Here is a 17,031-nt window from a genome sequence, read left to right as displayed (position 1 = left end):
TATTAATGCCCTAGCCAGTTTAGCTCAGTGGATAGAGCGTCGGCCTGTGGACTGAAGGGTCCCAGGTTCTATTCTGGCCAAGGGCACGTGCCCACGTTGTGGGCTTGATCCCCAGTAGGGGTGTGCAGGAGGCAGCGATCAATGATTCTCTCTCATCATTGATGTTTCTCTCTCTCCCTCTTCCTTCCTATCTGAAATCAATAAAGAAATACATTTAAAAATAAATAAATAAAGATTATTAACTATCAGCCATATCTCTAAGATAACTATACTCTTAAATGTTATCAATAAACCAGAAGAAAAATCCAATAAAGCTATTTCCATCCTGGGGAAAATATTTAGGGCTCTCCCTTAAATCCAGTGCCAAGTATTTTATTTGTTTATTTTCTCTTAACCTGTATTAAGATGAAATGTTTGACTGTCTAATTAGAAAGAATGTACTGAAAATATCTTACTGGTTTATTTATAGATAGCCTGCTGATGCAGGTGGAATGTCAAATTAGCTTAAATAATGAGACCTTGTAATGAAATGGTGAAATAGACCCTCCCTAGTTTTTTCCCCTATCTCATTAAGTTTCTATACCTGGTGACATCAGAGTGGCTCCCTCTATTTTTTGAAGTGAAGCAACTGAAGACAAAGGTCGGTTTAAAAAGCAAACAGAAATATTTGCTGAGTTCTACAAACATGTCAATCTCTGTGTCCTTGTAAATGTTTACTTCACCTGGAACATCCCGGTCTAAGGACACCTCATTCCCTCCCATCCTCCCTCCCAACACTGCTCAAGCATTACCCTCTGTCTGAAGCCTTCTCCACCTTCCTTCTCTCTTCTCTTCAAGACCACAAATAGTTGACCAGGCCAAGAGACAACCAGGCCATATTTTGGGAGATGCCACTTACATTGAAAAACGAAGTGCCAAAGAGGGTTTCAAAAACTGCTATTCACAAGATAGATTTTTAAAAATCTTTTAATTAATATATTGATTTATTGCTCACAATAGGCAATAGTGGAACTTCTTTCACATATCTTTGTATCCGGGTAGATCACCTCATCTAGGTACAACTTGAGGCCTTCCCTGAATACCAGTCTTGGTCCAGAGGACCCTCAGAGTCCCTCTGGACCGCCCCTCACAATTAAAGCCAAGAATATCCCCTCACGTCTGCCTCCTACAAGGACTTAGAGATCTTTGAGGATCTGAACTATATCTTCCTGACTCTTCATATTTCCTGGCATTCACTGGGTGTGAAATAATGTTTGGCGAGTAAACAGATGCAAGCCAGAACCAACGCCTGAGCTAGACGCTTGAGTCAAAACAAAGAACCTAAAATCAGGTCATAGAACCTCGATGGGAATTAGAAATGTATGAGCAACAGCGAGCAGGACTTGTGCAGGCTAGTCCTAGTGAAGCTCCAGGAAGCTGGATGGAAGTTCTGACCTCTCAAGTGATGTCTTCCATACCAACGTGGGAGGTTCAAGTAACCACCCACCACTGTTAATGTCAAATATTTCCACGGGGCGAGTGAGGAGAATGTTCCCTGTATTTGTTGGTCAAGAAAGCTGGCTTATTTCAAACCATCACATTCAATCTCACAAGAATCCTGCAATTGGCATCATTATTCTATTTTATAGATGAAGTGAGTAAAGCACAAAGGGTTTACAGAACCCAGTCAAAATGAAGACACAAGCCCATCTATTTCTAAAGGCCCTGATTTTCATTCCAGGGATATTTCATTTCGAAATCTGCAACTCTCATTTGAAAATGGAAACATGCCCCAGGGGTTAGTGTGTTTGAACTGAGCCACAGCTCTTCCCAAATAAATATTTCCTCCCTTTTCCCCTGTGGGCAAGAGCTCCCCTGTGCAATTCCAACACCCATGTTTTCTGTTAGAAGCTAGTCCTTTGCCATTGCTGAATTGGAGCCATCTACCCAGGAGGCGGATCTGGGGGATCGGACAGGAGATCTGAACCTCTCTTCAGAGCACCATTCACACCCATGAAATCCATCCCACTGTTCAAAATACCTCAAGGAGAAGAGTAGATTGTCTGGATGGGGAGGGTACCCAGTCGCCCCTCTTTCCTTCCTCCTGACACTTTCTTTCCCCTTTGCCACATGGAGTCTCCAGAGCTACTGTGTTGCTTCCTCTCAAATATCAACTCACATTTGAATGTCTGCCTTCGGTGACTCCCCTTGGTTGGGTTGATGGAGACAGGGTGCATTTTTCTAAAATCTTTCCCAAGTACTGAAGAGAAACCAGAAAGTAGATAATTACAGAATGCAAACAAAACAAAAATGTCCACGTTTCCAAAGCATTATTCTGTGGTCCTATAGAGTTGTTGTGATCCTAAAGACACTGGCTTCAAGCCACTCTCTGCATCTGCATGCCCACATTCCCCAGAGCAATCAAGCTTAGTGTTGAACAATTTCGTTTCCTTGTGTCTCCAGATGGGGGAGAGGGGAAGAAGACTTGTTTTATCTTTAACACACACTAGAATCTAATCCACGGGAGATCCAAATGCCTGGGACCTTACTCCAGGAGATTCTAATTCAGCAATTTGGAGGGGGAAAAGATTATATTTAAGAAAAATTCCCAGAGGAATTCTAATGGCCCCCTTCATGCCAGTGATATCAAAGATTTCATATTCTAAGTAGCAAAGAGGACTTGGAGAGAACGAACTCGGAGAGAAAGAAATCTGCCCAAAGGCACCCATTTAGTTATCTTAGAGTGTTGGATGACTTTATCTTAAGCTTTTACTCTTAAATGGAATATTATAAATGACCAAAGTATTAGCCAAAAATCAATTTTCAAAAGGGAAGCATACTGTAACACAGTTATTTTTCACTTTATGGTAAAAATGCCTTAGTTTTCCAGCCTTAGTTTTTACAAATATGACAGATAAGAGTACCTTGAAAAATACAAAATAGGCAATTTCTAAAATTCTTATTTGAGCTCTCAAACAGGAATCAGGAAACCTGTAGTAATTAATTACAGCTATAGCCACAGTTTCTTAAGTTATTTGCCAATTCTATGGATTTGGGAGCTGAGGATGAGATGGGAGAGATGGATGGGGAGAGGTTAAGTTCAAACAAAAGAGGAAGCTTTGGGCTACAAAAGGTGGGGGTTATGCAGTTAACCCTTGAACAACATAGGGGTTGGGGACCTGACCCCCACATATACACACAGAGTTGAAAATCCATGTATAAATTTTGACTCCCCCCAAACTTTACTAATAGTCTACTATTAACCAGAAGCCAAGAACATAAATAGTCAATTAACACATATTTTATGTTATATGTATTACATACTGTATTCTTACAATAAAGTAAGCTAGAGAAGAGAAAATATTATTTTAAAAATCATAAAGGAGCCCAGCCGATGTGGCTTAGTGATTGACAATCGACCTACGAACCAGGAGATCTAAGTTCAATTCCCAGTCAGGGCACATGCCTGGGTTGTGGGCTTGGTTCCCAATAGGGGGCATGCAGGAGGCAGCCAAACAATGATTCTCATCATTGATATTTCTATTTCTCTCTCCCTCTCTCTTCCTCTCTGAAATCAATTAAAATACATATTTAAAAAGAAAGAAAATTCTAAAGGAAAATACATTTACATATTTATTGGGGAAAAAATCTGCTTATAAGTGGACCCACACAGTTCAAACTCATGTTGTTCAAGGGTCAACTGCATATATAAATTATATAAACAAAATATAGGGGTTATATAAACAAGCATATAAACAAAAATTGACTAGAAAAAGCTGCAATCATAGTAGGAGATTTTAGCACATTTCTTTCTGTAATTAATAAGCAAACAAAATATAGTAAAGACATCAATGTTTAAAAAGGGTGATCTAATGTGCATTATGTATAATCCTTCTCAAAACACGTGAAACACGGAAACAAACCACATAGAAGACTATAAAGTAAATCTCAAGGAATTTTAAAGAATCTGTATCATACAGACTATATTCTCTAGAAAAAAAATTCAAAAATATCTTTAAAAAAACACCATGCATTTGAAAATATTAAACTCACTGCTATATAACTCATGACTCAAAGAATAAATAATATGGAAATTTTTCAAAAATTAGAACTGTCCAATATTAAAAACATCTATAATAATAAAAGCGTAATATGTGAATTAGACTGATGTCCTTCCAGACAACCTTCTGGACAAAGCTGGGGCTGCGAGGGAAGCCCGGGTCCCGGGTGCCAGAAGGAAGCTGGTGCTGGCACCCAGGGGAAGGAAGGCCTACTCTTGCACGAATTTCATGCATCGGGCCTCTAGTTTCCTTTTAAAAGATGTGGGCGATAGCTATAGTTATTTGAGATCCTATAGATAGTAAGTATAACATAAAGCAGAATTATATAGAGAGAACAAATTTGGATGAAAAAATCATCTGACTTGGGTTGAAAAATGAGGGAAGATTTACCAGGAGAGGCAATAATTTCAGAGGTCTCAGAAGAGCATATCAAAGAGAGGGAACAGCCTATGCAAACTCGAGGAGATAAGAAAGCAAGAGAGATTCAGGGGGGAAAGATGAGTGTGTGCGTGTAGGTGTGAATCAACCCATCGCTAAGATCTTATCTGCTTGTGTTTGCAGAATCACTCTGCCTCCATGACCGAAGTTACCTGAGACGGCTGATGTGTCACCAGCTGGTTTGTGTTTTTTTTAATCACCCTCTAATTCAATACTTCAAGACACACAGTTACTCAATGTCAAACTGTGAAGACAAGTATTATGTTTATCTAGTTAGAGGCTAATGTTTTGTACATTTTTGTATGAGGAAGTGATGTAGCTTGCCCTGATTTTTTTTTTTTTTGGTCAGCTTTAATATATTTATGCCAGAATTTCAAACCAACAAAATTTTCTTCTTGTTCAAGTGTGCATTGAAGAACCACATTTATTCAATGGTTGATGTTGTTTTGTGATATTTGTACACAGATCTTTTCTCAGTTTTATAGACACAGAAATAAAATTAATATTAACAATTCACTTTAACCGTTTATTATCACAGTTGCTGCCTCCTCCAGAATTTTTGAATATTAATGGAAGTTAACTTTTGAGTTGCAGGGTGGACAGTGTTGGATAATGGCAAATGTCAAAATCAAATTGTACAGAAAGAAATATTACTTTCAAAAAGAACTTGGTGTTCTGATCTCTTCATGTGTCATTGCATTCTAAGTTAAAGTAATATGTTAATGAAGTCACCTCGTTACACAAACAATTGGCAGAAAAATCCTGAATTTGAGGGGTATTGGGATAATATGATTCTTTCTTAGGCAATGGTCTCTCCCATCTACGAAACTCAAGATGATTCTGGAATTATGCCCTTGGGTAGGCATGTGACCCTAGCCTTCTTTCAAAAGCAGCCAGCACCAGCCTCCCCTGTCAACTCAATAGTTTTGTATATCATATTGTATGGACTTTATATGAAAATGAATATTTTACAGTTTGCACAGTATTATTTTACAGAAAGGTTATTATCAGAGCATCTACAACCCAGAGCCCAGAGCAACAGCTTGATTTTGTGGCTTTTAATTGTTCTAGAATTTTAACTGCATCTCATTTTTCTAGCATGGTGATAACCGATGTGAAACTCCTTTAAGAGAGGAGCTCCCTTGTCTGTACCTATCCGAATGTTTTCTTGACACTTCCATGTTGGCTCTTCTTACCTTTTTTTGTACATATTTTTTTTTCTAAAGAGAAGGGGAAAAAAAGTTATCACAAAATGTATTCTGGCTCATGTCCTTTATTTTCAGCTTCATCCACTGGGCAGAGGTTTTGGAATCGTCACAATGAAGTGTCCTCAGTACACATTTATACTTTGCAGTTCCAAGCCTGCTGAGCTAAATCCTAAAAGAGGCTGCACATACAGCACCAGTGTTAGAATCCAGGTCTGCCTGGCTCCGAATTCCACTCTTCCCATTACATCACGATGCCTTCGATGTATCCAAAGGCTTTTTTCTCAAAAACAAACAACAACAACAACAAAAAGTTACCTGCTTAGATGGTTCAGGGGGTGGTATAGGTGAAATACCTACTTACTTGGTTCAAGGGTGGTGTAGGTGAAATACCTACTTAGATGGTTCTGGGGATGTTGTAGGTAGAAACCAAAAAAAGCATGTCATGAGAAGGACGGATTCTGTTTATGAGAAGGAACTTGCAAGCTTTGGGCTCTTATATAAGCTGTCTACATGTAATGTTGCCCAATTTCAGATTGATTCGTTTTCTAAACGTATTTTAGGATTTTTATTTTATAGCAACAGTGAAAGTTCAACTCTATTTCATGTTCATGGAAAGACATTCTGGAAAATGCTGTCAGGCTACACTGATTTTACATTACCCATCTCTTGCCTCAATGAGAGGCCATTTAACTATCTACCTACCAGATGGTATTTCCAAGAACTTAAGTTGATGATTTGAGCATTATTATCCTTGTTTTCTTCTCTCTGGTTTCAGTCTGGAAGCACCTAGTAGAAACATCCCGAGCTCTCTAGCCACAGACCCCTGTTTCCTGGCCTTTGGCTTTGGGTATATTGGTACATGACAGAGTCATGTTCCACAGGACGCCATACTAAGGTCCTTGGAACTAAGGGGCATGTCTGGGTTCACATCGCTGGGACCCCTGAGCCAGTCTGATTCCTACCATTATGCCATGGCAACCTTGGTGTTGCCCCTATTTAGCCCCAAGTTGCTTCACAAACCTCACATTATCTTTCAAGCCTGCCAATGGAGATTCATTTCTTAGGGCTAGGGACCCCTCACGTGGGCCTTATCCCAAAACAAAGCCCTCTGTCTACATAGGACAAGTGGTCACTTAGCCTCAGAAAGAATGAATTCTGCAACCATCTTTTCTTCCTCTTTTTAAGGAAAGCCCAGAGGAGCCTGAGAAGTCTGACTCACTGTGAGAGGGAAATAGGAAGAAACTAAAGAAAGGCTAACAAAGAGTGCTGATATAAGCAACCTCATGAGACGATTAGCCCGAGGATAACTGTTTCTTTGGTTCAGCACCCAGAACAGGGTTTGACAGAGTAAACAGTTAAAATGTGTCACGTCTATGGATTACAGACTTCCTCCTAATTTGGCTAAAGGAGACCCGACTCACTTGGACATAAAGAGAATTTGAATGGCTCCTAAAGGCATCTGAAAGATAAGTTTATTTAGATACAGGAATAGTAAGGGTAAGGAGACTGCACTCAGCAGTTATGAACATGTGGGTGTCTCTTTCAGTAAGGCCTAAAGATCCCCCTGTTAGGCTGTGGTCGACAGAAGGGCTGTATGTTGCTCTACTGAACTGGAGAATGCAAACAGGCATAATCCCGTACTCAGAAAGAGAAGGAGTGGGTATCGCTGGGATGATTTAAAGAGCAGAAGAGCCAGGGGTAGCATTTTTGTTTCAAAAAGTTGACTTGATTTCCATATTATGTGCAACCACCAGAACTTCTCAAATGTGTTAAATATCTTGGAAGCAGATACATTAAATACTAGATTGCCCTAGTTTGTTTTAAGGAGTATTTACATTAAAGCTGTTATACTATTTCTGCCCTGCTGAATTCAAAATGTGTACTAGAACTAGCCTGTCATGTCCTATCATCCCTTGTACCTACCATGGGAATTTTGTAATGAACACCAAACCTCTGGTGTCTTTGTTCTTGATCCAGATGTCCCAGGATCAACTGATACATTTATTCCTTTGATAAGTATTTAATGAGCTTCTATGGTGTGTCAGGAATTATGCTAAGAACTGGGAATGTGCAGCAAAATAAATTGACCTACGTCTTACCCTCATGGATCTTAGAATCAAGTATAGAAAAAAAAGGAAAACTATCACAAGCCCATTGATATATAATTAGTGCTTTGAAGGGCGACCTGATTTAGATAAGGCAAGAGAGTTAATAGAAAAGGCTTCTTTAAAAAACTGACATATATGTTAGAATGAGTAGGAAGTGACTAGACAGAAGCAGAGAAATGCATATGAGTCCAAGGAAACAGCATGTGGAAAGGTCTTGGGGCAGGAAAGAGCTTTACGCACATGAAGAAGCAAAGGGAAGCCAGAGTGACTGGAGGACGGTGAGAGGTGTTTGATGATGCTGGTGAGCATGTTGGTGGCTTTGGAGGCCTTGTTGTGGGTTTTAGAACTGACTCTAAAGTTACAGGACACCCTTAAAAGATAGAAAGCCTTCAGTAAGCGAGAAAACGACATAATCAGGTTTGTCTTTCTCAGAAATCCTTCTGGGCTGTTTCTGTGTGTAGACTGAATTGAACAGAATCGAGAATGGAAAGGAGATGATCAATTAAGAGGTCACTGTATTGGGCAATCCATGATTACGACTTGAATGAGGGTAGTGGTAGTAATAATGGAGAGTGGGTTGGAAGGATACGAAAACCAGGGGGGAGGTAGACTCAACAGGATTTGAAGCTGGATTGGATGTGGTGAGATGACAGCTTTCAGTAACACTTTCTTTCTAGAGAAACTTTTCTAAATTTAACTCCCCTGCTTGGGAGTTACAATTACCACCCCCCCCCCCCATATGCGTATTTCCGTAACTTTTCACAGTAACTTTACCACCACTGGTGGGGCGGGGTGTCAAGGCAAGGAAGGTGTGGTCTCTGACTCTACCTGATCACTCAGGCAGGATTCTCAGGACAAAAGTCACCACATGCCAGGTCTGAACCTCAGCCTGCGGGGCTGAGACCAGGCTCTGAGCTCCTCAGAGATGACCAGTGTTTTGTGAAGGACTCTTACCTATTGAATGTAGCAGGATAACCCGTTTCTCTGCATAAATATTTTCTCTAACACTAATCTTAACCTCCTAACGAGCCTCTCTATCCCACTGAGTAGAGGGGGGAAAAGTAAACTTAATTTGCCTATTACATGTATTTGCCTCTCCTCCGGTCAGTCCAGTCTCTTCATGGTAAAATCAGTCCCTTTGGCAGACATTAACACTGGTCTTCTCTTCACATGATTGTTGTAATAATTTTAAACCTCCCCAAGGCAAGTAAATAGCACGGGGTGGGGGGAGGAGCAAGGGAATGCCGCGAGAAATGCATGTAAGTACATTTAAAAATATTATCTCTAACACATCATAACCTAAACTAAAAAGCCATTTATTAATGGATGGTAGAATCATCTCTCTCTAGTGTCCAGAATTTGACATTCCTTACCCGTACCCCATCTTGTAATTGAGATGTGTACAAAGCCATTTTGTTAGTTAAAATGTTGTTGGGTGAGCTTGAAATCCCAGCCAAAAAATAAAGTAAAATAGTGTATATGGATATTTCAATAAGCCCTGGGAAAAGCTGACTGCACAGCCCTGGTCCCATGGCCAACATGACTTTTCTCTGGTTTTCCTCAACTGGTGTGTTGTCTTCTTCTCCGTCCCAGTTTTTCTCATTCCGGACAATGCCGAACACTCACTGGACCTTTCTCACTGAGGTCAAAACACACCTCTGTTTGGCCTGCTTTATCTTTCTGTGCGTGTGGTAATATCAAAGTATTTGCAAAGGCCCCGCCCCGTGTCTTTGGACTAGGAAAAAGTCTGTCTTTTACTATTATGTAAGAGACTTTACATAATACTTTTTTTTTTAACTGCCAAAGTCTGTCTTTTACTATTACATGCTGAGCCAATCAAACTGAGAAATTATAAGGACACTTACCACATTCAGCCTCATTTATATTGGAAGCCATAACAGAAAAGCTACGGCAACCTGGGTAGATACTACTGTCAGCTCGGTGAAATAATAGTTACATGAGCCTTGGGGAAAGACTGTAAATTCAATCCTATTGTTAACTTATTTCTACTTATGTGAGTTTAGATAAAGTAAGCTCTCCACAGCTTAATTAACACAGCACTAAAATGGAAATATTTTGGTGTCTCCCCATGCTGTGACGGTTCATTTTATATCAGCCTAACTGAACTACCAGGTGCCCAGACATTTGGTCAAACATTATTCTGGGTATGTCTGTGAGGGTGTTTTGGATGAGATTAACAACTTGAATCAGTAGACGGGGTAAAGCCCATCCAATGAGTTGAAAGCTGAGTAGGATGAAAACGCTGACCTTCCATCAAGTAAGAAGGAATGCCCCCTGCCTGGCTGCTGGAGCTAGGACATTGGTCTTTTCCTGCCTTCACGCTCAGATGAAGCATTGGCACTTGGACCTTGAGCCTGCCAGTTTTCAGACTGGAATTTTCGTAGTGGCTCTTCTGGTTTTTAGGCCTTCAGGCTAGACTTACATCAGCTTTCCTGGGTTCCAGCTTGCCAATTGCAGCTCTTGGGACTCCTCAGATTCTACAGTTTCTGAGCCAGTTCCTTGTAGTAAATGTATTTCTCTGTATACATTCTGTTGCTGTTGTTTCTTTGAAGAACGCCAACTAATACACATTTGGGTACTGACTGGTTGGTAAACTAGCGAATGTAAGATCACCTAGTTGATCTTAATGTCACTGGACAAAGTGAAGAAGAAAAGGATGAACTCGGGGATTTTAATTCCAAGCTTATGTGCCCATAAATGATCTGAAAGCCTCTATGTGTGCTCTGAAGAATATCCTTATCTCCTCTAGCCACAGGGCTGAGATGGCTAAAAATCAAACCCAGAATCTTATCTTGTGACTGGTTGAATTACAGTGCAAGTTGAACTGCCAGCCTCACCAGGTGCTCACTGTTGAAGTGAGAGCATTGAATGGGGAAGGTACACCAGAAGTTAATGTGAGAATTAAATCAGGTAACTAACTGTGAAAAGCCTTTAGCAGAGTTTTTAGTTTACAGTAAACACTCAATAAGCATTTTTGTGTCTGCGTTTCTGTAAAATAGGTGGCTTATTGTCAGCTCATCTCCACTCAGAAGGTGACTCTACTCACCATAGATTTCACTTCTCACTATCCCATCATCACAAAGAAAATGTAACACAGTCACCTCTCACTACAATACATAATCCTCAGATTATGCATATTATGTGAGCTTACAAAATTTTAAAAGTCATAAATAAATTCAAAATGGTTATTGATTTTTAGTTCCTCTCACTCAATTTTCTTTTTAAAATTTTGGCTGTGCAATTTATCCTTCTATACCACCTCAGTCCAGATCAAGCGAGAGTGTCCACGATCCTGATAGTCTTCAGTACAAAGAAGAGACAAGCCCACAGTCCGTAGCTTAAACAAATAAGGAAATTTATTGAATCCAATAACAAAAAATCCAAAGGTTAAACAGCTATGAAAACAACATAATTAGAGCCCTAGTTCCACTCTCTGCAACTCATTTGGCTCAGACCTTGTGTATTGGTTTTGTCCTCGGTCTGGCTGCTCTCGTGGCCCCAATATATCCTCAGTCTTAAGACAAAACAACATCCAAAGGGAAAATCTCCCATATCTTTGTTTTCTAAGACAAGGAAAACTTCACCCCAAATGCCCAAATGTCTCTTTCAATCTCCATTATCTTCAGATGTCTCTGACATCTCATTGGCCAGATGATGTCACATGTCCAAGCCTACACTAATCACTGGATGAAGAGAAAAGACCAATATGATTGATCCACACCAATTAACACTCACCTCTGGGGGCTGGAGTGAAACAATAGAGTGGCAAGCCTCAGAGAAGATAAAGTAAATCCAGAGACTGTTTAGGGGTGACAGGTCTAGAATTATTTGTGTATTAAGAGGCACATAAACTGTTGTCTTTTGTCTAACCGCCATAGAAAGGGAATCTGATAGGGTAAAAGTCACTGGGACTCACATGTGCACTTAAATAGGAAAATAACAAGTCTTCTACATATTGATTTAAACCAAAGGGACTTCTGAAGGCAGGCAAAGGGTACATTAAGGATGGAATAGCTTGGAGAATCAAAATGTCTGGACAAGACAGTTCAGGAGTAATCTTTGTCCATAGGTTACAGAAAACACTTGAAATGTGGTTTCACCAGAAGAACACTCCCCCCAGCTTTCATTTGTTATGAAGATTATTAAGGAAAAGCAGGTGGGGCAAACCATGCTGTTGGGCAATTCAATAGCCCTTGTTAGTAATGGATCTCATTTTTGTTCACTGTCCACCAAATGGACATGTTCTTCAATGGATGCGTGGCTCATCTCCATACCCATGGGTAGTAAATCTTGATTGTCTAAGATGTTATGGTAGTCTCATTTCCCATGCCGGTGATTGTTTTAGACATAAACATGGGATAATCTTTGGCCCATAGACTATCAAGCAAAATAAAACAGAAATAATAGGCCCACTCCTGGCCACATTTTGATGGATTCAAAGAACACTAAGAACAAACATAAAATTGTAAAAAGGTTTCAAAGAAAGATGGAAAAAACCCACAAAGGAGTAACAATCAGACTTCTCATTGGGGATGCATTTATTTTAAAGAAACAGAAGTTGATGAACCAGATTTGACTGATAACCAAACCAAAAGCTATCCTTAGAAAAGATCACTAGAATAGACAAGTATTTGCTGAGTCAAACTAAGAGGAAAAGGAGATAGCATGTAAAGAAACAACAAAGGCACTTGATTAAATTCAATCCCATTCCTGATTGAAATTCTAATAAGAAATATATTTTGGGAATAAAAAGAAGCATCCTATTCTAAAAAAAAAAAATTAAAGTATCAACTGGAAATCTATAGCAAGCATTACACTTGCCAAAATAAAGACCAGAGCACTGAGGGAAAATAATTGTTAACATCAAGTTCTATATGAAGAGTTCAGATGACACTCTGATCCCTCCATTGCAAATTTTTCATGCAACCAAGTTGTGAAGAAACCAGGTCAGTTGGTAATCAACTTGTAAAGAGACCACGTCATGGAATGACCCACAATCTGGATTTGTTTGACTGTCTTTTTGTAAGTGCCATTGAATTTGTTCTCTAGCCACCACAGTAATTAGACATTTGATCTACAGGCTTGATTAAGTTCAAATTCAACAGTGTTGTTAGAGGTAGTTCTGGGCACTCTACCTTACATCTCATCATGATGCACATAACATCAAATTGACCATTTTTAGAGATGCTAAGTTTGATAGGAGAGTTCAGGTGCTGGCAATACCTGGACCCAGGATATCCCTAACAGGGGTACAAAAGATTCAGTTTGCATTGAAATAGCAACATTTCCTGGTGCATATAAACTAATATTCAATTTACAAAAATTCAAAGCACATACAAATTTGTCATAAATACTTCAGAGGCACCTATGCCCTGGTCCTTTGATTTCGTCCCGTTTTCTTGCAGTTCATTCAAGATGATTGTGAATATAGAGAAATCAGGAGGGCCCCTCTCCTCACCACATCCCTGCCTCATTCTCCTCCATCTCAGCCTCATCGCTTTCTCAGAGCTCACTTCTGGTTTGAGTGAGGTGTTGCCTGAAGAATTTCTGGATCTCTCCCCAGGCATGCTCCTGGGCTGCAGCATGCGCAGCGGGGTCCCCTCCCCAGAGCAGGGGTTGAGTAAAGGAGTAATTATAGGAAAGGGAAATAAGGTTATTAAGAAGAGCGGAAATGGAGTAAATACGGGATGCGTAGCACAGGGGTGCATAGGGCGGCTCTAGAAGGTGGCCTGCCCCTGGGTAGAGCAGCATCCTTCCATTGCTTCTCCCATGGCTCTTCAGCTGCTCCAGGGCCTGCTTAGCATATTCTTTGCTATTGATCGATTGGTCATCCTCTCCTATAATGAAGAGGATCTGACCCTGGGCCTTTTCGATAGGAAACACGCTCCGCTGATTCAGCTTCTCCCGGGGGTCCCCCCTGTAGTGGAGGAGGCTCACAGCCCCTGAGACGTGCACCCGCATCAGCTCCAGAAACGAGGGAATGGGTGACATAACCAGACCCCTGTACCTGAACGGAAAGTCATAGAGGGCAGTAGGCCCATTGATGCAGACGGTGGCGACCACCTGCTTCAGGAAGCAGGCCATGGCCAGCCCGATCTCTGCACCTTTGCTCACGGAAAGCACTCCGATGCCTGGCCCTCGGACCTGAAACACAAAATGAAGGGAACCCATGGCAGGCCATCCACTGAGAAGTCGGGCCACAGGCCACTAGCTAGTATGACGGGCATTAGCACAAGTGGGGAGGGAGTCCTGGCACTCGGGGTCACCAGCTTTTGCAACTGTGAACACTGCCCACCTCCCCTCTCTAAGCCTATTGTCTTGAGAATGGGGGGTGGTGATAGTATTACCTACCTTGCAGGATTGTTATTGAGGCTCAAGGGAAACAATAGAAATAAAGACTTTATCAAAGGCAGAGTCCTATAAAAGCCCGAAGGATCTAATGCACCAGCAACAATCTACATCCTGAAAGCAGAGGTAGGTGAGCTTTCTGAAGAATCAAATTCTTCTCTCCAGCTAGGAGAAGACGTTTCCTGGGCTCTTTCAAATAATATGTCAGTGTCGTTCCTATTTAAGTAGCATTTTACAGCTACAGAGGTTTTGCACGTCCATTAACCCAAAGGCTAATACTAATGAGAAAAGACTTGAATTCTACCGACAGGTGAATTTCAGGACCCAGTCCAACAGGAAAAGCAGTAGGTCAGAGGAGTGGGTCCTTCCTTCTATTGTGGGCTGAGGGAGCAGCGGGAGGAAAGGGTCTGAGAGACAAGGGAGGAAAGGACCAGCATTCTGGGTAGACTACAGCAAAGACATAGCCACCTGGTAAGTTATTTTGCTCACAATTGTATTCCCAACACCCTTCTGTCATCACAATCACCTGATAAAACACTGAAGCACCGTCGTAAATAAAAAGGAAACACTTTAAGTGCAATAAGACTTGGCTTTCTGCCCATTGATAATCATCATAATATATCCACCCTTTTTTTCTTGTCTTTTTCTTCACTGGGTACTTAGTAAGCACTAAGCTGATCTCCAATCAATCCCAGAGACCCCTAAGGCAGATATGAGCATCAATCCTACAAGGTAGATAATAGCATTCCCATTTTAACTGTAAACTGTTGTACTATGCCCAGGTTTAAACAGACTGGTAAAATGATCAGAACAGACATCGGAGATTTTTTTTTTTTGTCTTTTGCTATAAGGTTACAAGGTAAAATGAAAAATTTTTTAAATACCTTGGGATGAGCTAGTAGCAAGTTGGCAGCTTCCTCAAAATATTCCAGGTCCACCACCTTCAGTAGCTTGGGCAGGTCTTCATAGGCAAAGTATGCTAATGCCAGGACTGCAAAGCCATGGGCAGCCAGCAGGCTGGCTCGGAATTCAACTAGACCCCCTATACCCCCAAACATATCCACGATTCCTGGGAAAGGGCCTTCCCCTGAGAACAGCAAAGAGAGGAGAGAATGAGATTAGAAAGAGGGAGAAGAGGGTCCAGCAGAGAGCACAGGCAGAGCAAAATGAAGTCCACCTTCACACACAAACACACAAGGGCAAGTTCGTTTTAATAGATCGTGGGACATACTAGTCCTCCGATACTTTGATGCCCTGTGATTGTGCCTTTATTTCCATCAACACTGTTTTCTCCACCACCGAAGACCAGTCTCACCTGGAGGGAGAAAAAGGGCTCCCCGCACGCGGCCTTCTCGGATGGGCACCCGCTGCGTCCCGGGGCTGCGGAACCAGCGCTGCACCACCTGGCTGGCCCGGGGCTGAGCCGTGGCTGAATCGTGGGAGCAAACTGAGTCGTATAAGTCCAGAGTGACCACAAAGGGGCTGTTCACATCCCTCTTAAGCAGCCTCCCGAAAGGCCTGTCAGGCTTCATAGACCAGAAGAGGCCCATGGGATGGACCCCCACATAGTCGCCTCCAACTGCAGGAGCCTGCTTCAGGTCCAGCTCACCGGCCTCGTCAGCCCTGTAGAAGGCTTTGGACCGGTACAGGTGTCCCTTCTCATCCCTCAGAGATGCCGCGAGGGTCACCAGCTGCAACGGAGGCAGGCCTGTGGCTCGGATGTGCACGGGCTCATCAGAAAGCGCACTGGCTGGGGTGGCTGTCAGCTGGAACATTGGAGACGGCCCTGCAGCGGAAGAGGAGGCTCTGCATTGGAGAAAATGCCAAGGGGAAAGTCCAGACCAGGCTTGTGTGAGGTCCAGCCAAGTCAGATTTCTGGAGACGGCACAAGGTCTGCTGAACATTTCGAGGAGGGCGAGGAAACTGTGCAGAGAGTGCCCATTGTTCTCATTTAAATAGGAGGAAGCAGGTTAAGTGACACGTCAAAGTCTCATAAATAATTAATAGTAGAACTGGAAATTCAAGCTGGGTCCGGCACCACTGTCTCCTGTCTTATCCATTATATAACAGTGTGTTAAATCTTAGTTGTGTGGTTTTAAGACATTTGAGCTTTAATTCCTCAGTGGAGATAATACCCGTGGGACCAATTTCACAGGGTGTTTCTTGGAACCCAAAGGTGCATGAGGAAGGGCTTAGGGGACGACCAGTGCAGATTTTCTTACTCCTGCCTACCTGGGCTACAGGCACATAAACACAAAATATACTGTGGTGTGTTTACTTTCCGTCTCTAAGCTCTCCCTGCCCTTGTAAATCTGACCTCCCGCTCTATCACAGTTCCTATTATTGGTTCCTTTTAAGGGAAGATAAAACTTTATGATCTTGTCTCTATGTTTGTAGTAAAGAAACCATAATGTATATTTGATCAGCCATTTCTTACTCTGTTCAATTATGAGGAAAATTTGGGGTGTTCCTTTCTTACCTTCCTACCTTCCTTTTATTCTTTTCTTCTTTCCATTTCTTCCTTCTTTCTTTCTTTCTTTCTTTCTTTCTTCCTTTCTTTCTTCCTTTCTCTCCGTCCTTCCTTTTTTCAAATTCTCATTTCTCAAAGGATTTGAACCTGTGTACAGAGAAATAAATACAGAGTAAAATAAAAATAAAATAGGGACCTGGGAAAATATGAACTAGAATCAGAGGCATTGATAAAAGAAAACCTGGAGCATGAAAAGTAGAGCATTTTGTGGGCTGTGAGTTTGGCACTGAAGTCGCGAAAACCAAAGGAAAAAAGGCAACCCAACCTGGTCAGCGTTGTTCTAAGTATTCTCGTAGAAACAGTTACCACTTCCTCAGGGAGAAGAAAAGAGGTGGCAA

General features: G+C 41.5%; 2 protein-coding genes and 1 long non-coding RNA gene across 4 annotated transcripts in view; 1 reads left to right on the top strand and 2 right to left on the bottom strand.

Moving 5' to 3' along the window:
* PLPPR1 (phospholipid phosphatase related 1) overlaps positions 1-5,735 on the top strand; it is a 107,067-nt gene extending 101,332 nt beyond the window's left edge. The window contains exon 7 of the mRNA XM_015560474.1: positions 4,602-5,735. Within this exon, the coding sequence (XP_015415960.1) occupies positions 4,602-4,634 (33 nt within the window). The 3' untranslated portion in view covers positions 4,635-5,735. The remainder of the gene's footprint in view (positions 1-4,601) is intronic.
* Positions 5,736-11,421: 5,686 nt separating this feature from the next.
* Positions 11,422-17,031, bottom strand: part of LOC107182238 — a 12,210-nt gene continuing 6,600 nt past the window's right edge. The window contains exon 2 of the long non-coding RNA XR_001512958.1: positions 11,422-11,550. This is a non-coding gene — a long non-coding RNA (uncharacterized LOC107182238). The remainder of the gene's footprint in view (positions 11,551-17,031) is intronic.
* LOC102764710 (acyl-coenzyme A amino acid N-acyltransferase 2) lies at positions 12,409-17,025 on the bottom strand. Of its 2 annotated transcripts, XM_006758419.2 has the most exons (4): positions 16,959-17,025; positions 15,479-15,949; positions 15,048-15,250; positions 12,409-13,959 (listed from the first exon to the last, which is right to left on the bottom strand). In XM_006758419.2, exons 2-4 carry the CDS (start codon positions 15,936-15,938, stop codon positions 13,318-13,320), a joined length of 1,305 nt encoding a protein of 434 aa, XP_006758482.1. In that variant the 5' UTR covers positions 15,939-15,949; positions 16,959-17,025; the 3' UTR covers positions 12,409-13,317. The 2 variants fall into 2 exon arrangements, with proteins under 2 accessions (XP_006758482.1, XP_006758481.1); XM_006758418.2 differs by lacking the exon at positions 16,959-17,025 and having other exon boundaries at positions 12,410-13,959; positions 15,479-16,398.

Source organism: Myotis davidii, unplaced genomic scaffold, assembly GCF_000327345.1.
Source record: "Myotis davidii unplaced genomic scaffold, ASM32734v1 scaffold534, whole genome shotgun sequence".
Taxonomy (NCBI): domain Eukaryota; kingdom Metazoa; phylum Chordata; class Mammalia; order Chiroptera; family Vespertilionidae; genus Myotis; species Myotis davidii.
This window is presented reverse-complemented; position numbering and strand designations above follow the sequence as displayed.

Excerpts from the sequence above, each read along its gene's own strand:
- LOC102764710 (XM_006758418.2), bottom strand. The coding sequence starts at position 16,067 with ATGTTCAGCAGACCTTGTGCCGTCTCCAGAAATCTGACTTGGCTGGAC. Across the intron at positions 15,251-15,478 it reads AGCCCTTTTTCTCCCTCCAG|GGGAAGGCCCTTTCCCAGGA; the intron begins GTGAGACTGGTC and ends TGCTGTTCTCAG. Across the intron at positions 13,960-15,047 it reads TGCTACTAGCTCATCCCAAG|GTCCGAGGGCCAGGCATCGG; the intron begins GTATTTAAAAAA and ends TTTGTGTTTCAG.